The sequence below is a fragment of the Struthio camelus genome, chromosome 3 (genome assembly GCF_040807025.1).
Source record: "Struthio camelus isolate bStrCam1 chromosome 3, bStrCam1.hap1, whole genome shotgun sequence".
Lineage (NCBI taxonomy): Eukaryota > Metazoa > Chordata > Aves > Struthioniformes > Struthionidae > Struthio > Struthio camelus.
Genome location: NC_090944.1, coordinates 71,111,229 through 71,135,044, shown reverse-complemented (window position 1 = coordinate 71,135,044; position 23,816 = coordinate 71,111,229). Strand labels below are relative to the sequence as shown.

Below are 23,816 nucleotides of genomic sequence, written 5' to 3'. Positions count from 1 at the left end.
CTTGAAATTAGTTTTCTCCTTGAAATAGTTTAACCTTGAGTTGAAAAGACTCTTAAGAATATGATACAGTTGTTGCAGTCTGGGGTTTGGCACCACAGTGTGAAAGGTGAGTCATATGGCACCACAGTGTGAAAGGTGAGTCATATTATACCCTATATAAAGGGTATAAAGGAACCGGCCATTGTTAAGCAGGAAATATATTGTTAGAGGGATCCTATTTGGCAACATTTGTGCTGGCACTGAGGTCCCCTCTGGCTTTAAAGCTGCTAATATGTGCAGTGTATTGTGGAAATGCAAACGTTTTCCCTGACTGTAGAAGTTACTTGCTAGTTCTTCTCTACTTTGTGCATCTGTTCTTGAAATACAGTTTGTCAGCAGGGCTTACTACGTGTGTATGTTTGTGTTTCATGTGTATGTGTGTCTGGCTGGTGGAAATAAATGTATAAAACTGCATAAATTCTCAGTAACTGCAGTTGAAAGGCCTATGTTTCTAGTATCTTACCCAATCTTTTTTATAAAACCTATAGGTAAAATTAGTAAACAAGTTTGGTTGAATTACTGATGAATATACCTTACTAATTTCTCGGTCCTATTTCCCAAAATAATATTTTGGATGATCAGTCACAAAAAAAGTTATTTAACTGAAATGCTGTGAGCTATTTAAGTTGTAGCAATTACAGCAAAATATTTCTGGTGTTAAAGAACAACATTTAATAGTGAGATAGATAAATATGAAAAAAAAGACAACTTTATTTGCATTGCCTAAAGTAGAGCTGAGCATCTAGACTTGAACCTTGTGTGTGCATCAATATTGACATCATACTTATTCAGAGAACTTTGCTTTGGGGGAGGTCAGAAAAAAAACTTGTAGTTTGATTAGTGTTTTCCAAGCTCGTTTGAATGCTATCGGAGCTAGAATGTACATACAAATGAGAGGAGAAATAAATCTCTGGAGATCAAGAGAAATCTCATCTTCAGTAACTTCAGAGATTAGAAACTTCTGGAAATGCTTACTTGGGTCAATAAAAGGAGTCTATGAGAAAATGGCATTTGTCAAACGTGATTTGCTGGGAGACCTTCACTGGAAGACTATCCAGTTTTCAGTATTAGAAACATAGTCTAAGGTAGTAAGATGACCATGAACTGTTACATAGCATCAATTACATGCACATGGAAGCAGATTTACTAGCAAATAATGTTTAATTTTAGGATTCTTTGGCTGTTTTTAAGTAGAACAGATGTGTGAAAAATATAAACTTTAACTGAGATGTAAGCAATTACATCACCATCTTTAGTCTGAAATGATTTTAAATAGTTTTGGTTTTCTTTTTTCAGAACTGGCTAGATCCTTCAAAGGAAATTAAAAGACAAATTCGAAGTAAGTACTTTGTATTCAGCTGTTATGTTCCTCTATTTTTGCACAGAAATACTTTTTTCTAAAGTTAGTAGTCTGATTGATGACTAAATTGTATACTTACACCGTTAAAAGATCTCATATCTGATAACCTGCTCAGCCTTGGACAGAAATAGAAATTTTGCTTTCTGTTATAAGAAGGAAAGAAATAATCACTCAGAATTTTGCTGAAGAAGTTAATCAGTATACCAGCTGCTGCCACCAACGTGTTCCTGTGTTGTATGCAAGTAATCAGTTGATCTTTTTGCATCCTGAAATAGCAGATGTTTGTCAGCTTTCATCCTGATATTGGTGTTGTGAAATGGAGAACATCATCTTGCAGAGATGATCATGGTCCTCACTGTAGGACTTGCTAACTTTTAAAGACTCACCAGAATAATATGAAGCTATAAAAAGAGAATCTGTGTCTTACAGAAAATGTATATTTTTCAAACCCGATCAGTCCAGCCTTGACTTTGTGTGCATCATTCCCCAAAGTCACAGAGCGTGATCTTGGAACCTTGACCTGCCCCCCACAACTCTTTCCAGACTGAATCCATGCGAGAGAGCTGCTGTTGCTTCCCATGCTCAGTAGACAACAAGTAATTTATTTCAACTCTGTTTAAATAAAACTGTCAAGTACTTCACTAGCCAGATAGCTTTTGTAGTAGTCAGGGGAGTGAATGGAAAGTAAGCCTATAAGAAATACTCTTCTTGGGTTTAACAGTCTCAGGTAGCCACTAAGAACTGCTAGACAGCCCTTACAGCCAATCACTTTTTTTCTTCCTTTTTTTTTTCTCTTAGGGGAAGCATCCTTTTGTTAGTGCCTAGTAGGAAATGTAAATGGGGAGAGAATGCAAATTTTATAGAGAGATGATGGTGATAAGATCTGTGTGTCTACACTTCCAACACACACAAAAATGCAAGTTACTTGAGAAATGGACTTTGAACTTCCTGTGGGCATATGACCCTGCGGGAACACCTGTTTCTAAGAACAGAAGGACTCTTTATAATGGTTAACAGCCGTATTTTTCAGAAAATGGTAGTGCTGTTAATTCTGTTTCTGTAGACCTTTCAAAATTGATAAAACCTCTTATTATTTTGAGGAAGGTATGATTTATGTTTTCAGTAATGAAATGTAAGTTATTTTAGCGTCATTGGAGACTTTTTTCTTTTTTTTTCTTTTAATTGAACATGCTGTTGTACAAGCAGACTAGTCCTATTAAAATGTTGAAGGTACTAATATATTTATCCAAGTAGAAGCCAACTGTAACTATTCTTTTAATAAACCTTTAATAAATAAAGATATTTTTAATGAAGTAGTCTTTTAATATTCTTTTAATAGAAAATAAAATTATTTTAATAAAATAATTATTTTAATAAAAGATTCTTTATTAAAATTTATTTTTATTTAAAACTTATTTTTAATAAAGTTGCAGGCATTGCAATTTCTCCTTCAGCATAACTGTTGGTTCTTCAGTAAACACGTTTGTTGTAAAGGCATGCAGGCTGAAGGCACTTCTGTTTGGTTTTAATATTTATCAAAAGACTGAGGTCATTGATTCTTTTCTGTCATTGTCATCTCTGGTGATATGCATGCTGTGTTGCCTACAAATAGGTGTAATGAATCTGAAGAGTGACAGCTGGCCAGAAATTTTTCTGGATATATTTACATAACCTTTTTTTAATATTAATATAGTGTACACAAAAAATATTTTAATTATATGCAACTTCTTTATAGAGCCAGTTATCTTTTTATTCACACAAACTTTGAAATTATTCTTGGGACATGTTGTTTTTGTGTGTGTGGCTATATTTCATGCTCTTCTAAGCAGGAATTAAATTTGTGTATGTAGAATAGTTCTTTAAATCCAAGTTAATCTTAGTCCGTTAAATCTATTTATTTCTAGTCTGCAACAGGATGAGTGTTTTTATTGCCAAAAAAAACCTCTATTATGAAAGAAAAATTTCTATATTGCGTATCTTGTGTTGTACACTTGACAAGAAATGGAGAGGATTTGCATGTTCGGAAGGCGGAACAGACTGCTTTTTTCTTTTATTGTGCACTATCACCTGATATGGGATACACTTAACTATTTTTGCTATTGAAGTAACTATAAAATATATTCACTTTGTCCTTTGTCAAATGAATACTTATTTAGCTAGAAAGTTTTTAGAAGTACACAGAGTACTCTAATGTTAACTGTGTCCACCTAAGGTAATTGCTCTTATTTTCTGCAGAAATAGCACTTCTAGGAAGTGACTGATCTCATTCTAAGATAGGTACCTGAGAGGTGAACAAAACCACCCTTTGCAGGTGCCTGTTTTCACTCATTGGCTATAAAGGAAGCCAGTAGTGTCCAATGTAGATAATTTTATTCAACCGTAGACTTCTGAAATTTAGTTGTGCCCACTAGGATCCATTTCAGAACTTAAGAAAAGAGATAATTGTGGTGGTGACAGAAAAGGGATGGGTTGTTTCCTTTTTAGTAAGGAAGGGATAAATGAAGCAATTAAGACAGAAAGCTTTATTTGCTTGTTGCTTGATTCAGTTTAATTGTTGAAGGAATGAGGGGAATCTGTGATTCTATGGAAAGTGGATTGGAAAGGATATAGTAGTATAATAGTTAAAGCAGCTTGTGGCAAATCTGGAGATATGAGTTCAAACGTTGTTCTTCATTCACTCTGAAGACTGTGCTCTACATCCTTATTGTCAATGGGCAGTCATTCATACTGGAGAACTTAAAAACACCCTGATGTGATACTGACCTTCTCTTTGAGACATATGTAGCCAAAAACTAAAGCAGTCCTAGGAGTGGAGTTGAAATAAGCCTTTGACATTTTTGCATCTATGGTATATTGTGCAATACAGCCTAATCATCCTACTGCTCAGGAAAGAAGGTGGTATGGAAGGCTAATGGTATAATTAAGTATGTGTATTTTCCAATTGGGCAGCGTATCAAATGGTGGTAAATTCATCAAAGTCATGTGAGGATGATCTGAGAATTTTGCAACACCATGTGCTAAGAGAATAGTTGTCCTGTGGAAGTGCCTCTGTCTCCACTAATTATACAGAAAGATTTTTGCAATATGGAGATATCCGAGTTTGAGCTGAATGCTGTCAGTGTGATATAAGGTTGGCTGGACTCTGAGATTTACACGCTTTACACAATTTTGACAGTGTGGACTGGATATGGATATTCCTTATGTTGTTTATGTTCTTAAAGGTGATTTAAGCCAAATTTTAGAAGTGGTAATTTTCTTAATTTTGAGGGGCATTTTTACATCTGTCTATGTGCAGTTTATCTGTCCTAGTTGCACAGTACCCTAGAAATGTTAGCTGAGACAAAGAAATATCATGAGTAAAGGACGCAGAAAGCCTCTACTGGAATAAAAAACCCACTGGTTTCCCAGTTTGAATGGGATGAATCATGCTAATTGTAGGCTGTCAGTTGGTTATATTGCATTCTTCTCTAAGAATGTTCCTCAAGTTGCCTCAGAAGCATTTTTGAGGTAACAAGCTGGCTAGTAAAATTTTTGATGTTTCTGTAACCCGTGGTGTTAAGCATCCAGAGAGCCTTATCAGGGACAGAATGCTAAATGTCACTTCAAATATCAGATCTGTTTTTTCGTCTTGACCGCCAGTTCAAAGCACCAGTAATAGTGTGCATTATTACATCAGGACAATTATTTTTTTTGTATGGCTCTGTTACATGACTCTAACTGTTATGCTGTAGTGAGAAGCACAAAAATAGACTGTATGCTAACAGTGTAATATACTTGCTAGTCTATTTTCAGAAGATAAATGTGCTTTCAGTAATCAGGTAAAATATAAGTCTACCAACTGTCCAGAGATTATTTAGTAGAAAGTCAACTAAAACATTTTATCTATGGATTAGTTATGGGAATTAGTATGAGTAGACATCTGAAATTTTCAGTCTGTAGATTCAGAGGATTTATGCTCTTTTCAGTTTTTTGTAGAGAATGTAGATTTTTTGAACAGTGTCCAGGTCTCCTGGTTACTGTTCTTTCAGAAAAGTAACTGTAGAAATCAGAAGAAACAAACAGGTTAACCAGCAATTCATCTGTGACTAGTTCAACTGCAACTTAGACCAGGCAAAATGCTTCTTACCATTCAGGAAAACAGTGTTAAAACAGGTTAGTACCTCTGTGGAAGGACTAGTCAGTCATCTTTCATTCCCCTAAGTGCTCCTTACACTTTTTTGTCCCAATTATTTTTCTTTATCAGTTTTGTTTACTCAAAATTAGCAGAATTTCCTTAAATAATGCTAGCTCCCTGGGAAATCAATGATGGAAGTGGGCTAATCTATTATGGCTTTAATTCTGTTTGTTCATGGTGTATGTGTAAGTTGCTACTAGATATAATTTTTCAAGATTTTTTTTCTAATTCTGTCTTACAGTAGACTAGATTATATGCAATGAGGCAATGTTTAGCAAATTACTATATGTACATTGGATAAATTAGGCTTTCTCATTTATGGAGTCCTGCCTTACCTTCTAATTTTACAGAAATTAAAATGCTCCAGTGAATAGTTAAATCTGAAAATCTGAATTAATTTTTGAAGTGTTGAAATGCATTAGAAACTTTGACCAAGATAAAGCACTTTTCACTTTTAACCGCTTTGGACTTTTGAAGTGGTTTTATTTAAAAGAAAATAACCTTACACAATGTCAGCACTCTTCCCTAGCATCATCTTGAAAATGGAACCAGTCAAATCTCTTGTCAAAATGCACATCTTTCAAAGCATGATCTTTTCTGTGTGTTAAGACAGGTTTTTAAAATCTTATTTACTGTTCAAAATTAATCATTAACAAGCTTTATAAAACAATTACCCCTTTTTAATAGAAGATTGTTTTCAGTAAGTCCTTTAACAAAATATTATTTGTATTAGGAGGAGTGGAAGAGAGACAAAAAAGCTAGTTAATTGTTCTGATAATGTTTTAGTTTCTTTTCTTATCTGTCTTTGCTATTTTTGACTGAACTATATTGTAGTGCTACCTTTATGTTTGGCAAGATATGGAAAAGCTCAACTGTATTTGCTTTGAAGCAGCATGCAAAAACGAACCATTTTTTTTTAATTCTCAGTTTAGGATATCTATTATGTATGTATCTCTGCACTGCAGTAAATAAAATCTGTTTGAATTTGGAAGGTTTTTGTTAAGTTATTGGTGCTTTCCAATGAAATATTCCTCTTGTGCATAAAATTACAATACTGATGAAGTAATATTGCAAGAATGTTTTTTATTATTTATGAGTGATTTAAATTTTTAAAATCTGAAAGCTATATTAAAACCAGAAATATGACTAAAGGGAGCATTTCATGCTTTGTCAAATTATTCTGTTTTTAAGCATGCTTTTACTGAAAAGATACAGGTGGTGTTAACAATTCCAAAACATTAGAATAAAAGCAAGTTTGTAGTGCAGTTGCTGTTAAAGCTGCTAGAGGTGTTATTTAAAAAATAATAATAAAAGATTTTAATACTCTGAAAAAAGAGGAATGGGATTTACATGATTCCCTAACATTTTTTTGCTAAGATTATCTTTTTGGTTAAACTTGTTTGGAATAACAATCAGGCATTTCCCATGTTTAGGTTTACCTTGGCAATTCACCTTTAATGTGAAGTTTTATCCTCCTGATCCTTCACAGCTGACCGAAGACATCACCAGGTATGCATAGTTCATAACTTTAAACTTAATTTTTTTTTTAAGGCCTTCAAATAACAGACCTTTTTCTTTGGTTTCTGGATGCCATAACAGATTTGACTATTACTGTAGAATACTTGCAGATGTTCTTTTATCAGCCACTTTTTGGAACGGGGAGATAAGGAGAGCCATGGCATGAGAGGCATCCTGAGATAGCAGAAATGAATTCAGTTGGAACGAGAGCGTTTGTCAACGTTGCAAGAAATGACCTGGACAAGGTTATGTTATGAGTGTCTGGTTAACAGTGAATGTGAATAGCTTTTCAAGGGATGAAGCTGTGGTGGCAACTGCTGCTGAGTACAAGTAAGGGACTGTGGACAAACACATATTGGGAAAGGAGGTCAACACAAATGACTAAAGGCAAACTAAAAGTTGCAGAAAGAAACCATAGAAAGAGGAATTTAATAAGTGGGGATGTGATTTCTGGGGGAAAGAAGGAGGAGGAGGAGGTAAGATGAGAATGATCGTTTTGAAAGAAGACAGTGGTTTATTGTGAGACTGCCGCTTTGGTATATAGCGAATGGGAGTATGGAGGTTTGTTTTTAAGAGCAAAGCTTAAAATGCCCCAAGTACTTTAGTAATTATCTAAGTTAGGTTGTTGAAAATAACGTTTTCTACATAAACATTAAATAAACCCTTAAAACATAATGAAACATGGAAAAAAATGTTTGCCTTTATTCTTCAGTGGTACCCACTGCATGCTAAGAACCTTCCAAACACCTAAAAAGGTACCGTTCTAAAACTAATGGAACTAATGGGCAGAGCATACAAAATTGAGACTTTCCTTTCTTCAGGACTTAAAGAAACCTTAAGCAAGTAGTTTTGGGTCAGAGTTAGCTAAGTCCATTGTGACAGGGTATATGTGATTACACATCACATCTGATTAGTTTTGTACATAAAATAAGATAGCTCACAAGCCTGTAGTTGATACATAACTACAAAAAGTCTAAGGCATTTGTATTGTAGTACTCAAGCAAATTTAAAAGAAGCTGTCCGTATTTAATTTGAAAATCATTTTCAGTGAGTCAGTTGGCTTTTAAATTACATGTTCAACTGATAAAATAATTCTTACGATTGTAGCCTAAAGATAAGTTCCTTTAAAATTTGAGTTTTGCTTGTAATTTTTTTTTTAAATTTAAAATCTATGTTGGGAATAGTTTGTCTATTAGGATTAACTTGACATACGTGGTAAAAGGCTGTGTGCAGTACTTGAAAGATTAAATTCTAATACGCATACATGCATGGTTTAAAGAAGATTAATATGAACTGCTGCACTAATACAGAATTCTTGTGTTCTATGACTTGATTAGCTAGTGAACTACAGGAGAGTACGAAAGTTAGAATTTTAAAGCCAAAGGGAAATTTCAAGGGAAATAGTCATCTTGTATTTGTAAACCTTAGGTACCTGCAGGCTGGAATTTGAAATCATGGAGTTCCTAAGTCAGCTCCTGTTACAAGCTACATGTGTAGGGGTTTTTGTTTGTTTGTGGGTTTTTTCGACTGAAAATCAGAATTCTTCCTCTTCAGGTTATTTATGAAAATAATACTGACTCTTCAAAATGTGAAGTCAATCTATTATGTGGCAGTAATGCTCAAAAATAAAATCAGGTGTAATGAATATTAATGCATTCACTTTTAAAAATATGTTACCACATGTATGTGAAGAAACTCTGCCATCTTTCCTATAAATCTTGCCACTGGTAACCCTTTCTCTGTTCTTGTTTTTGTTTGTTTGTTTTCTTTTCCTTTATCTTGCAGATATTTCTTGTGCCTGCAGCTTCGTCAGGATATTGCTTCCGGTCGACTGCCATGTTCTTTTGTGACTCATGCCCTCCTTGGTTCATATACTCTGCAGGCTGAATTAGGTGACCATGACACAGAGGAGCACCGCAGTGATTATATCAGTGAATTCCAATTTGCACCCAATCAAACTCAAGAAATGGAAGAGAAAGTAGTTGAGCTACACAAAACACATAGGTGTGTCAGATACAGTGGGAATAAACTAAATCATCATGCTTTGTCACGTTTATGTCGTTTCATAGAATCACAGAACGGTTGAGGTTGGAAGGGTCCTTTGGAGATGACTAGGTCAACCAGCCTACTCGGACAGCGTCATCTAGAGCAGGTTGCCCAGGACCCTATCTAGGTGGCTTTTGAATATCTCCAAGGATGGAGACTGCACAAGCTCTCTGGGCAGCCTGTTCCAGTGCTCAGTAACTCTCACAGGAAAAAAGTGTTATCTTATATTCAGACAAAACTTTGTTGTTTTGGCTTGTGCCTGTTGCCTCTCATTCTTTCACTGGGCATCGCTGAGAAGAGTCTGGCTTTTTATGTCCCTTATGGCCTCCTTTCAGATATTTATACACACTGATAAAATCCACCCACACCCCATCTTCTCTTCTTGAAGTTGAACAGTCCTAACTCTCTCAGCCTTTCCTCTTATGAGAGATGCGCCAGTCCCTTAATCATCTTAGTAGACCTCTGCTGGACTCGCTCCAGTAGCTCTGTGTCTCTCTTATATTGGGGAGCCCAGAGCTGGACACAGTACTCCCAAGGTGGCCTCACCAGGGCTGAGTAGAGGGGGAGGATCACCTCCCTCAACCTGCTGGCAACACTTCCTAATACAACCCGGGATACTATTGGCCTTCTTATCCCCAACGGCACACTGCTGGCTCATGGTCAGCTTGTCCACCAGGACTCCTGGGTCCTTTTCCACAGAGCTACTTTCCAACAGGTCAGCCCCAGCCTGTACTGGTGCATGGGGTTGTTCCTCCCTAGGTGCAGAAACATGCACTTCCTTTATAAATTTCTGTTAAAAGGATGTGTAAAACTACTCAAATTAAGTTTATTGTTGCTTTGGAAGTCTTTTGCTAAGTATCTAGAGCATCTCTCTTTCATTACTTTTTTTTTTAAATAAATTTAGAAATAGTAGCTTCACTAAGTCAGACATCAGAAACGAACATTTAGAGAAAATAGTTGTTTATCCCAGCATATGAATTAGAGTGCTAGACAACATCTACAAATATTTTGGAACACTACAGATAGAAAACCTCTACTAAAGGGATATAATATGTTTTGAAGGAATAATCCCTCTTCAGGGCAAAAAGACTTTTGCTGCCTTCCAAACTGAAGCTTTTCTCCACGTCTGAACTTCAGGTTTTCACTGTGTTCTATGAATCTCAATTATTTTGTCAATTAACTCAAGGCTTATTCAATGGTTTTAGGGGCTTGACACCAGCACAGGCAGATTCCCAGTTCCTAGAAAACGCCAAGAGACTCTCCATGTATGGAGTGGATTTACATCATGCCAAGGTATTGGATTTTTCTTTGTTTGTTTTAGGATAGACATACTTACTATTAAAGATGTAGTCTATATGATTACTTTATTTAAAATTTTCATTGCCTGCCATCTTAGGTATAAGCCTTTTATCTCTTGGTCACAATAATTATTCAGTTTACAGATCTAACATTCATAGTATTTATTTTTAGTCTAGATTTATTTAATACATGGTTATACTTGCAGCCTGGAAAGTGTATTTTATTCATAAGTATAGCTAAATTTAAATGTCAAATTTTTGATGCTGAGGAGACTTGGGAACACAAAATAAAGCCTAAAAGAATCTCTAATCATTTTTGTAATACTATGAGAATTAAAAACAGACAGAAGGAAGGAAGGGGTGGGAGGTGGGCCTTTTGATAGGTGAAATCAAATTTACATTTCCAGTGGGACTTTTTTTCTAATTTGAAAAAAACCTAACTAACTAACCAACTAACCAAACTCCCCTAGCCTCTTCTGCACATCCAGAGTCTCAAGTCGTTAGGAAAATTCATGCATGGTAAGAATATCAGTCCTATATTTAAAAAAGAACAACAGCTTTTAAATACATGAGAAACATTGTTCAGTTCTGCTAAGTATAAACATGGGTATTCTTGCACACTTGTTTTTGTAATTTTCCTTAGACTTCTCCCTGTGTTCTCTTAGAAATATTTGAAAGAAATATGCTTATTTCTCTCCACATACATTAAATATGTCTTTAACATTTATTCATATTCTAACCCAAGTGCAGCATGGCAGTTCACTTGGTCTGAAGTGCTATAACGAATTCTCATTTTTTAGAGGTTTTTTGGAACTTTCCTTTACCACAGTGAAGTAGCTGCAAGAATTAGTACTGCTGTTTGTCAGGGTCTGTTTGCAGCTGCTGGAGATCTGCCAGTGAAGCAACTTTTTAATGACAATATGATGTCAACATTTCATATGGTTGATTTGTTGTTTGGGAGGACACGGGTTCTGCTGTGTTATTGTGTGGTCATACAGTGTATCCGAGCCTTTTCAATAAGTGCTTGGTTCTGTAGCTTGCTAAATTCAGCTCAAATACTGTCAATAGAACGAGAATGCTTAGAAACCCTGCCAGCTAGCACTTTGATTGCAGTGATTATATTGATGTTTTCAGCCAACTATCTATTGTTTTCTATATCCTTATTGGAATAATAAGTGTATGTAAAACATCGCTATGATCACCCAGTTGCTCTGATTTTCATATAATATTTTAAGTTGGAAAAGCCTCTGTTTTAAATTTATCTCCTTTTAATATTTGTTGAAGTATTTAATTGCACAACCACCATACTTCCCTTGCTTGTAAGCTGTTAATTTAGTCCCTTTTGTCAAAATATTGAAGAGTGTCCCAGAACTGTGGCATATGCAGATAGTGCCAAAGCCATTACTGAAGTCCCAAGCCTTTCCTTGGCTATTTCTGCTTCAAGAATCTTGTTATCAGTCTTTCAGATCTCAATATGAAACAAATCCCAATTGCATTCTTCCTTTAAGGTGTGCTGGAGATAATTACTTGTTTGGAATGTTATTAACCTGATTTTTATGAAATTGTTTCTTATTTGGTAGGATTCTGAAGGTGTGGATATCATGCTGGGTGTATGTGCTAATGGACTGCTCATTTACAAAGATAGACTCCGGATCAACCGCTTTGCTTGGCCAAAAATTCTGAAAATTTCCTACAAGCGAAGTAATTTTTACATCAAAGTCAGGCCAGCAGAAGTAAGTAATGCCTTTCTTCATATCTTTGTGAGAACACTTCTATCCACCAACAAGATAACATCCTCAGATTATTTCCAGATGTCCTGACAAGCTGATGTTGGATTTTGAGCAGTGTTTAAGCTTGGGGATAAGCATTTTATTTTCCTCTTCAGATTCTACTGCTTATATTTAGTACTTACTTATTTTGGCTGGGGAATGAATACTAATCAGAAAATTCTTTTTTTTTTTTTTTTTTGGTTAGGAGATGCCTGTAGCTTATTTTTACAAGAAAAGCTAATTACACTGCCACACTCTTACTGTCTGTACAAACCCACAGTACTGGGGGAGAGCCAGCCTCTATTCCTCTTTGAGTATAATTGTTCACTAAATGTCAAGGCATCAAGCTGTATGGGTGTAACCAAAGGCCTGAGTTATCCTGTAGAACTTAATAACTCTTTCTGTAAGACAGAGTGGAAATTGTGAACTCATCCTGCTTTTCAGATGCCATAATGAGTTTACGGGAGTCACTGAGGGAGTGAGGTTTACATTTTGAAAATATTTTAACTGGAAATCTGTACATAACAAAATAATGAATTGCATAATGCTCTTAAAATTATACTCAGAAATGTGTAAGGTGGCTTTTGCTATAAGAATAAATAAAACTAATGACATTTCAGGGCTAGACTGAGGAAAAGGATTTAAGTTTATTCCTGAATTGCCTTGGGAAGCCTATGTATTGTCTGCTACTCTGATCTATATGGGTGAAAATTTCGAATGGCAGGTCACTTTATTTTTTTTTCCCCCCTGTAGCGTTATATAAAACGAATGTACTTACTTTATCCTGATATAAAATCAACTGTAGCACTTGGAAACAATGAGACAAGTTTTAAAGATATCTTTTAAAAGTATATTAATTATGCTTTTTTGTTGAAGTTTCCATAAAAAAAAAAATTAGCCCACACAACTTTATAAACAGCTTGTAATTTCTCAAAGCATTTTCTCATGTGTTTGTGTGCACACATAAAGTTCACAAATCAATTTCCAGAGCCTGTTGGTTGAAAAGGGTTTTTTCTTAAGTGGAGAAGTCAATAAAATATTTTAGTGTAGGTAGACTTTATGTGACATAACAGAAGCTGCACCAACAGGGATAATTCCTCCATTTCAAAAGGTGAAGCGTCTTAATTTGACGTCTACAAGTCAGTAAAATAACATAGTAGTTTTGTAGTTTTCAGACACATATGTATTGTTCTTACACTCCCTGATGGTATGTAGATGTAATGTTTCTGCTCAGAAATTATTTTTTAATGAATAGGTCAGATAAGATTAGCACTGCAATATGGATTTCAGACTTGTTTTAAATTCAGGGAAAGTGTGTAGCACAACCTGCAGTAAAATTACTTCTAGTAGTTTAAAAATAAATACACTGGGCTGATAGTCCGCAAACTAGCGAAGAACACTAAAGTATTATTGGCTTTCACAAAAGAGTCATTAGTACAGGAAGTGATAATGTGGTTATTACCCTTCATGACTAGTCCAGCCAATATAATTATATTAAAGGGCTGGAAAATCTGATATTTTTGAAATGTTATGAAAGGACAATTATTGTTTGTTTCAGTAGCGGAACTGTATGAACTCTGCCTGCTAGTTAATAGCAAATTTAAGGAGATGTGTTAATTTGTGGATTGTTTCCAGCTGGAACAGTTTGAGAGCACTATTGGTTTCAAACTGCCAAACCATCGGGCTGCTAAAAGGTTATGGAAGGTTTGTGTGGAGCACCATACTTTCTTCAGGTAAGTGATAATATTTTGCTTTCCCTATTGCCAAGCATGCTCATATCTGTCTTTGGAAAAGATATGAGGAAAGTAGGGATGATTTCTCCCTTCTTTCCCCCTAATTTCTCAGACCAGTAAAACCTCTTGGACAGAAGACACGCTACCAGTCATTGATGCAAAATTATTAATTGCTTAGCTCTCAAGTTGCAGTAATCATTTCATTTAAAATTTCAGAGTGATAATCACATGGAACTAAACTAGTGATCATATACAGTACTTGCTTAGAGCTCAGCTCTTCAGAATGATCTCCTACAAACCCATATGCTCCTTCAAAGGAAGCTCTCAAGGTTTGGCAGTAACCTTTATTCACTTTTCAGAATCTTCTGCTGAGTATATAAATGCTTAGAGCTGAATTCGTGTTAAGTTTATAAACTGGACTCAGCCCACTCTTGTTCTTTAAAGAACAGAATCACTTTAATGAACAGAATGCCATTTGTTTATCTAAAAATACATAACTTTCTCTGCATTTTATCCAGTAACTGGTGAGCATGAAACTCTGAACTGGTCATTGAAACTATGGTGTACTTGCAAGTGAGCAGTTTAGCATTAAGCTACAGAATTGTTTCTCTTTTTTACTTCCTTCATTCAGAAGTAATTTGAGAAATCTTCATTCAACTTTTACAATAGCACAACCTCAATGAGGAGTGTATGAGTCACAGATTTAGACTGAATCTCTTATTCATTGAATAGGCATTGAATCAGGGTTTCTCATTTCTCATTTCATTTTATATAGAGTATATAAAAAAGAAAGCTTTCTCCTTCAGTGGCTTAGTTTTTATTTATAAGAAGCAATTGTATTCTGCAGTAGATCCAATCTTGTTGCTGCATACTAGCTCTGAGCTGAGCATATGTAGAAACCTGAGCTAGGTAGAGACCTTGAGAGAACTTGAGGAATATAATATCTAATTTCTGATTTCTGACTGGAGTTACCTGCTGTGCTGAACAGACTGTTCCCACCTAAAACTGGGATATGCTGAGAATCAGCTGATGCTTGCAAGATAAATTTCACAAGAAACAGACCTAATAAGTTTTAGGGAAAGAAAGGGTTGGGTGGAGAATTTGCTATACCTAAGCATGTTTGGTACTTGGTATTAAGTTTTGGCACATAGGTATAGGAACTATACCTAAGTACATTTGGTCCCAAACCAACATCTGGACGTGAGTTCTTACTAAATGTCACAGGTACTATATGTAATAATAGTTGGGATCAAAATATGCTGTACGATCACTCACGCATGCTCATGAATGACTGTGCTTTAAAAAGGGGTCGCTACATTTTCAATGTGCAGTAAAATATATCTGTTAAAAATCTATGTCCTGTTTTACCTTTAGAGCTTGCACTTTTTAACATAGAAATTAGAGGCCATGCTGTATGTCATCAATAGTGCAATTCTAGATAAAAACACTAAATGTATTGCTGAAAAGGCAACTTCTGTTTTTCTACATTATTCTCTAGTAAAAGTAAAACTTCTTTTTGAAACATATATTTTAGAAAACATGCAATATTTCATTGTGCAGTATGTAAGGAAAAAATGGTTATCAAATACATTAATTTCATAAAAATTTGTTGCCTTCTTTATTATTAAATCTGAAATACCTGTAGTCCTCAAATATTTTTTCAAGCGCTTATGTAATGTTTCAAAGTGACTGATACAAAATGGCAGTGGAGTGACACAGCTCAAAAATGTTGTGCAGAACCCAAAAGCAGTTCGTTAGTGGACCTGTTTCACTGAACAGTTTTAACAATTCAGTTTTTCACTAAATGTAGAATACACTTGAATGCAATGTTAGAATTTGTACAGAGATTGACAATTGGTTTCTAAATAATTGTTTTAGAAGCACGTGTTTTTGAAAAGTCTAAAAGATTTTTTTTTTTTAATTTTGATAGATTTCGTTAGTTAAATTTGTAAAGAGATATAGTCCGCCACTCCAAACTTTCATAAAATTTGAAATCGGCTTTGGCTGGTGAAGTCTGTTACCACAAATGGCATGCGATTCTTGTCTGCGATAGAAGGTCAATCAGCTAAATCAGAACTCTTGAAATAATGTATGCAGTAGTTTGCTTTGCTAGGCAACTTTATTTCTAAACTTTGCAGTAAAAAAATAGATCTAAGTGGAGGAAAAAATCCTATGGAAGTCAAAAATCCTAAATTGAGAACTAGCATTTGCAAATATAAATGTTTTCAGTGACTTTCTTTCCATAGAAATTCTGAAATAGCAAAATTAACTGAATTTCATTCCAATCAGAAGTAGTTTTTTCCTGATCAGGAATGACATTATAACAAGAAATTAAATAACAAATACTTCAACTGTTCTGTAAAATCCATCTGCTCTACTGATGTCGTCAGACAGAAAATCCTCGGAACCTCTCATCCTACTTTAAAAACAGTAAAATAAATCCAGCTCTATTTATCTCCAAAGATAAACAGCAGAAAGCAGTTGCTGCAGTCCAAGAAACTGTAGCTTTTTTCAGAGCTTATACGTATTGCTTGCGTATGACAGCACAATAAATAGTATGCAATCCAGATGTACATTTTTAGCTTCCAGATCTCATAGTATGCTTTACGTAACATCAGAAGATGTTATATAAAAATTGTATTTTACCTTCACAATTCTTCAGTTTTTTCTTAAGTAATAATTACATTAAGATCCATCTTTGTATGCCAGATTAATTTACCAAATAATATAAGAAGTTATTTATCAAAATTTGTACATAAGCTATAATGAAAATGACAACTAAAAGGCATTGGATTCATTTTTATCAGCTCCACCTTGTAGGATACCAGTAATATTTTCAAAGAACAACAATCTGCTTTAAGAAATACTGTAAGACTATGTTTCAACGTTAATCATTTGAGGTAAGCTTAGTCTGCAACTTTGGATCTTAATGAATGGCACCAGAAACCTGTTTATAACTACTTTATGTTAATTTATTTGAAACTTTTGTAATTGTTTTAGTGTCTTTGCAGAATATCTTAAAATGATGCCAGCGTAGTTTTCAGTTGTTTTATGTAGTTAAGCTTATAATACAAAAAATCCGTTCAGTTTGCCCTTAATCAGGAAGTAATTAGTTCTCTTGTTTTTTCCTTATTAAAAGATTAAAAGTTTATCTCAGCAGGGTGGAAGATTAAAAAAAAAAAAAAAGGGGGGGGGGGACAGTTAATGCTGCAGCCTTGCCAAGACTGGGAAATAGAGAACAGAAAGAACCTTGGAAAAACACTCTAATCCTTCTTTCTCTCAGTGCATAATATACTTGAATTTGGAAACACTGTGCAGAAATTGTCAAAAAGATTGCACAAGGCTGTTTTACACAAGCAATGAAAGTGAAGCTCTAGATACTTTGTAATTTTATCATAGGAAGTGCCTTTCCTGCAGAAGGATGGGTTAGTCAATCTTAAAAATTATGCTTTTTAAAAAAATGTGTTGGTACAGATTAGGATATGCATATGCGTCTCAGGCGTGCAAGATTTGGATTCTTCTAGCTAGTGGTCTGACAAAGCCACAAATAACTGTTTTTAGAGGAAATAAGTAGCATTCTACCTCACTTCACCATTCTTTTTGCTAAAATATCTGAAAGTGCTTCATTTTTTTGAAATAACTTTAGAATGACTGTCATATTTCAGAACCTACCTTTGGAGACTCTTAATGTATGTTGGATCTTATTCGTCTGACACAGATATTCCCTGTGCAAAATGCTTCCAAAGAGTAGAACAAAGTCAGAATGCTGTGTCTCACTTATCCATCTGTGCCACCCTAAATATAAGGAGCATAGCACTTGCTCAGTGAGCTTCTCATTCTTTGTAAATCCTTAAGTCAAGAAGCTCTTTCTGGAGTAGTGCCTCAGTGTTATACAGAGGAGAACAGGACATGGAAACTCCCATCCTGGGTAAGCATGTATTTGCAGCACTATGTTGATCCAGAGAGCAAAATTAAAGACCTTTCTAGAGAAACTGAAACAGGGGAAAGAGCCTGCAATGATGATTGTGTTGATGCTATCACCAAGGATGGCACTGGAGCGATCAGTACCCTCAGATGTTAAACTTGGATGTTAAAACAGAAAGTACAAACCATGAGGGATAGGATGAACAGGAGCTTGAAGTCCTTATACTGAATGAAATACATGGAAATATAGAGGACCTTTCTCTCCAAATTTATTGTGGGAAGAAGCAGAGTGCATCATAGCAAATTTTGCCAGACTTCTTACTAGGTGCTTTCTCTGATATTAACACCAACACCTGGATACAAACACATACAGTCAGCACAGAACCCAGCGTTCATAGTACTCATATCTGAATCTCTTCTTCACCTTTGTCGGGATATGCTACTTCTCCCCCCTCTCCCCCCCCCCCCCCCCCCCAATTTCCAGCAAGCATCAACTTAAATAAATCTATAAGTGACATTGTAAAGAAACTGGAATCTGAATCTAGCTTGTCAAACTTGTTACTGTTGGGTCACCAACTCTCTAGTCATTTGTAGGGGACCATCCCAATCTTTTTTTTCACTTGATACGATCTTTTATGCGTCTTTGAGATGTCATTTGCTAACTATGAGGAGTAGCAGCTGCCTTATCTGTACCTCAGAATATGGGAAGGAGAGTGACAGTGGAATGTGTAGTTACCACCATAAGTAATATTCTAAGCAAAAAGATCTGAGAGGTATTTTACATGGACCTATAATGACCTCAACTATGCAGAAAAAATATCGTTAACCAAGAAAGCACCACCAAAAGACAAGGATCCCAGAGGCTTAGTCACAGCGTGGAATATGGGATGATTTTCAGCGTTACTTCAACTCCACATATGCAAAAATCAAATAATATACTCTGTTTTGGCAGTTATTTTCAGTGCTTCTGGCAGAATCCTTTGTTGAGGTGCACAAATCATGCCTGGTGAACTAAAGTTATGATATAATAAGTAGCTTTAAAGTATGTCATAAAACGTGTGAAACAAAGCCTTTTTGACTGACTTTTCTCCTATTTGCTTTTTAGACTTATATCACCAGAACAGCCACCAAAAGCAAAGTTTCTAACCTTGGGTTCAAAGTTCCGCTACAGTGGACGTACACAAGCGCAGACGCGACAGGCTAGCAACCTCATAGACAGACCAGCTCCGTACTTTGAGCGCACTTCAAGCAAACGTGTTTCCAGAAGCCTTGATGGAGGTATGAAATTTGATGATTGACTTATTCATTGTAATGATTTCATTATATGATGTCAGTAGCATTCAAAAATTTTGACATCATGGATGACTGGAATGTTAATTAACAGAAGTTTGTGAATTTCAGTTTCTGACAGATGATGTGATAAGTAACTGCTTCTGTTACTTGTATGTTAATTTTAGGTGACCCGAACGTAAGTTAAGTCGCTGCCTAAATTGTATGGCGCTGCTATGAAAATGTGGAGGGTTATGTGTTGGACATATAGCATCTGTGTTCACTGTTCCTAACTTTTATTGGATAGGCATGTGTCATATGCTGCTGATTAGAACTGTTAGGTCAGTGGCATTTTTGGAGCTCTAGGTTAGCCTTAGGGCTTCTCTATTACCAAAGAAGACTGGGTAGAGCAAGCAATCTCCTTATTTTTTCTAGTTTTGTATCATTTTGTTTAGTATATTGCTGTCCTACTTTACTTAAGTTACTTTTGTTTAGTTCACAAATTTTCTGTTGAAATTGTTTGCATAACTATAATTTGTGTATGGTTACTGGAGTCTGCTGTCGTTGACTAAGCAGGAACACAATCCAGTATCCTTTATGGCAAACAGATGTGCTCTCCAAAGGCAGGTATAGCAGCAGTTTGAGAGATGTAGAAACGTGTATAAATCTGTATAAAGATATATAAGGAAGAAAAGCTCTTCATAAAACATTAAGTGAAGTTTTCATTAGATTCAACCATACAAGATTTTACTAGAATAAAAGTGAACTCTGACAGTGGTGTGAATTTAGTTCTGATTAAGTTGCTAAATTTATCTCATCTTTCCCCCAAAATCTTTTACATTAAGGGTTTTATTCCTGCAAAACTTCATTCTTCTGTGCTGGGACAAATCGCAGGCTGTAACATACATACATAGCCTAAATAGTCTTACCTTCTGGGGTCCTATGTAAAAATAAGAGGCAAAAGTACATTCACTGGTAGCTGGTGATGGGTCCTGGTGGCAACCAAAAAACTTGTCACTACATCACTGTTACTGTCTGCATCAGTTTATTTTAGTTCCTGTGCTTCTAATTTAGAAATAACTTGAAGAATTCTTCAACTCTTGGAGGTTGCCTCAGCAAGCCTTTTAGGGGATCCCTTGCGCATAATCTGCATGTGTGTGTACATGTGTGTTCATGCCTGAACTTTTACCCTTACGGGGCTCTCACAATCATGATTTTGAGCAAAAGTCAAACTTTGCTGTTGGTTAGTCTTGTTTCCCTTAATCATGCTTGTTTTCATCCCAAATGAGCTAAAGTGCTAAAAAGGATTGGTTCGTTTGTTTTGTTGGGTTTTTGGTTGGTGGTGGGTTTTTTGAAAGGAGGTGCTTGTTCTGTATATTGCAGGTACATGTATTGCATCTATATTGCACATTGTGTAATACATTAAATGCCAGTTGAATGTATAAAGTTCTGTATAACAGCAGTGCTGTGATGCCTTTGCTCCTATTTGTAATAGCTGATTTCAGAGGAACTGACAAAATGATACTACTCACTTTAGAAGTATGCATCTTAGTGCAGCCTAAAGTGATTTTCCCTAGTATTATAAACTGAGTAAGATGTTATATTTGTTGCAACTTTTTTGCTTTGAACTCCGCCAGACATCTTTTCTCAAAAATTTTGTGTTTAAGTTCTATATAGTGAACTCTGAAGACTTCTCCTGTTGCTGTATGCCTGCTAATCATCACTCTGTTTCACAAATGTACATTACATGTATCTAGTGAAGCCTGCATAGCCATTTTTTGCAGTTATATGCAAGTGCAAATTGTAGCTGTTCATTTTAAATGCATGAGGGGAGGAAACATGAAATTAGTATCTTAGGCAAGACCAACGAGAAGATGATTCTTACAGTAGCTTGCCCAGGAAAAAAACACGCTCTCAACTCTTTTTGGAAGCACTGCTTTGGTATTCTCAGCTATTTCCAGCAGCATTTCAGGCAGCTTGGTGGTGTTGCCATCTACAGGCTATAACAGTTTCAAACTGTGTTTGTTCAAAATCAGACTTAACTATTTTGTTCTTTCCTCAGGCAGTAGTCCAGATGTAGGTTCATACTGTGTGTGTACCCATGCGCTGCCGCTTGAAACTGAAGAAATCCTATAGAGGGCGTGCTTGCTCCCTGCCTCTCCTTTGAGGGCATGCAAGGGAAAGTGTGCCCCGTGCCATTTCAGTTCCTCCTATCCACTGAGCTGAGTACTTCATCTACGCAAGGGTTACTCTCTTTCCACCTCTGGTTTTCAGAGGGACTTCCAAGTGCTGGAGAAGTGGGCTGACAGGAATTTCAAAATATTCAACAAAGGGAAGTACAAAGTCCTGCAGCTGTGCAGGAATAACCTCTCACTGCAGTACAGACTGGCTGTGGCCGATCCACTGCAGAGCAGCTTTGCAGAGCAAGGACCTGGAGGTGCTGATGGACAAGTTGAACATGAATCAATAGTGTGCCCTTACAGCAAAGAAAGCCAACCCTGTACTGGGTTTTATTAGCAAGAATGTAACCAGCACATCAAGGGAAATGATTATTCCTGTCTATTCAGCACTATGAGGCCACATCTGGAGTACTGTATTCGGCTTTCGGCCGCTGAATAAGACAGACATTGACATGGAGTGAGTCCAGTGAAGGGCCACCAAACTGGTCAGATGGCTGGAGGGACATGACATGAGAGGCTGAGTGAACTGGGATTGTTCAGCCTTAGGAGGAGGAGGCTAAGGGGAGATGTTATTGCTGTCTATAGCTACATAATGGGAAGGTATAGACAAGATGGAGCCAAACTCTTCCAGAAGTGCCCTGACAAGTCAGTGAATGCAAGTTAGGACACAGGAAATTTCAGTTGGAAGTAAGAAAAATTTTATTTCAAAAGCTATTGAGGATGCTCTGAACTCAACTGGACATGTCTCTGAGCAACCTGGTTGCAGTGGGCCTGTTTTGAGCAGGGAGCTGAACTAGCTGACCTCTAGAGGTCCCTTCTAACCTAAATTATTCTGTGATTCATCAAAATTTACTCTTGCCTTTGCGGACCTTGAGAGAGTCATATACCCTTCAGATGCTCCATTTGCCATCCAAGGAAGGATCAGAAGCTTAAGTTCCAGAACTTATTGCTTAAGCCCTGAAACCCAACATCCAGGAGCCTACAGTTGTCATTAGCTGGCCTTGACCTCCCAGCACCATAAGTGAGAATGTGACACAGAGCTGGCTAGGACTATTTTTAAAAGAGGACATCCTTCAGAGATACTCGAAGAGACACCTGTCCTCAACTTTCTGCACTTTGGCTTTTTAAAGTTAAGACCTCTTGGGCCTATGGAGGTACTACAGAAGACTGCTAAATGAATGAAGTTTGTGTCAAAGTTGTACTTATTAACGCTTCTTAATGAAGTGCAGGAAAATCCATTAAATTCCTACTATTTTGACTGAGCCAGCCTTTGTTATTTAAAAAAAAAAATTGTCTTGCCATTAAATTTTGGTTCAACATAACAGAATTAGTGTTTCACTGTCTTGTGGTTTAATTACATTGAAGTTTATATATTCGGTGTTTCCATGTAATTTCCTCCTTCCATTATTTGGTAGCGTAGAGGGGAAAAAGTATTCCTTTCATTGAACTGTTATTTCTACAATGCTAATTTTGCTAAGGTTCTGCATCAAAAATACTGAGACAGTTATATGCCTAGGTATTTCCGTACTGAATTAAAAGTTCTCTCAAAAGAGTGAATTTCCACACAACTATTTCATGTGCGGTATCTTTCTCTTTTTTTGTTGTGGTGGTTTGCACTACCACAAGAATAATATCTTCAAATTGTCTTCCAAGAACAATCAGAAACTTGATTTTTAAATATCTACTTGACTTTGATATTGTGGTATGATGTGCACTTACTTGCATGGTACGTGCACATTATATAGCAAGAGCATCAAATAACAAGAAGCTGAAAAACGTTGTATCCTTCAGTAACTAGCCTGTGTTCCTTGTTGCATACGTCACCATAAAATCATTTTGTTAAGAAGTCTTGAAAGCAAAATTTTCCAACTTACCCCAATTGACTAAAAGTATTTTATTCTTTAATAGCTCCCATAGGTATCTCAGACCAAAGTCTGCTAAGAGACTTCCCTTCTGCCAGAGCGGGGCCTGCTGGAGATAAAATCATTGACATTGAAGGTGCTGGTCAGGCCAAGTTAAAAGAAGGCAGCAGAGAAGAAAATGGAAGCCCTGTCAAGACTCCACAGTTAGAATTGATTCAGGATGGAAAGGTATGGCTGACTTTCACTCCAAAGTTTTTTGTTAATGAAATGTGTATGTGTGCAGTTTATTTAACGCCTTTCACTTCTGAAAGGTGTACAGAACACTGTATTCAATATTTAAGGATAACTTTCAAATGTTTTCTGTATGTTCAACCTAATGCATGGATATACAAGCAAAAGAGAATGAAAACTTGTGTGGCATTGAGTCTTTCTAGGGTTTTTTCTTTTGTTATTACTGATTGAATAGAATATCTCAGTAAGGTTACGTGAGTTCGTGCAAAAAATGTCCCAAAGGATAAGTAAGAATTTATGCAATTCTTTCTCAGTGTGCTCAGACTTTTTAAAAAAAAAAAAAAAAAAAGTATATCCACAGTTGTGTACCTTCTACAAAGTTGGGTGCGTTATGACTGTTTTTAAGTAATTAT

General features: G+C 36.0%; 1 protein-coding gene across 25 annotated transcripts in view; it reads left to right on the top strand.

Annotated features, from left to right (window-relative positions):
• Positions 1–23,816, top strand: part of EPB41L2 (erythrocyte membrane protein band 4.1 like 2) — a 129,226-nt gene that overhangs the window by 74,439 nt on the left and 30,971 nt on the right. For all 25 annotated transcript variants that reach the window (XM_068938309.1, XM_068938308.1, XM_068938304.1 and 22 more), the window contains 8 exons: positions 1,336–1,378; positions 7,007–7,082; positions 8,877–9,095; positions 10,343–10,430; positions 12,016–12,168; positions 13,840–13,937; positions 18,967–19,139; positions 23,219–23,400. In XM_068938309.1, the coding sequence (XP_068794410.1) occupies positions 1,336–1,378; positions 7,007–7,082; positions 8,877–9,095; positions 10,343–10,430; positions 12,016–12,168; positions 13,840–13,937; positions 18,967–19,139; positions 23,219–23,400 (1,032 nt within the window). The remainder of the gene's footprint in view (positions 1–1,335; positions 1,379–7,006; positions 7,083–8,876; positions 9,096–10,342; positions 10,431–12,015; positions 12,169–13,839; positions 13,938–18,966; positions 19,140–23,218; positions 23,401–23,816) is intronic.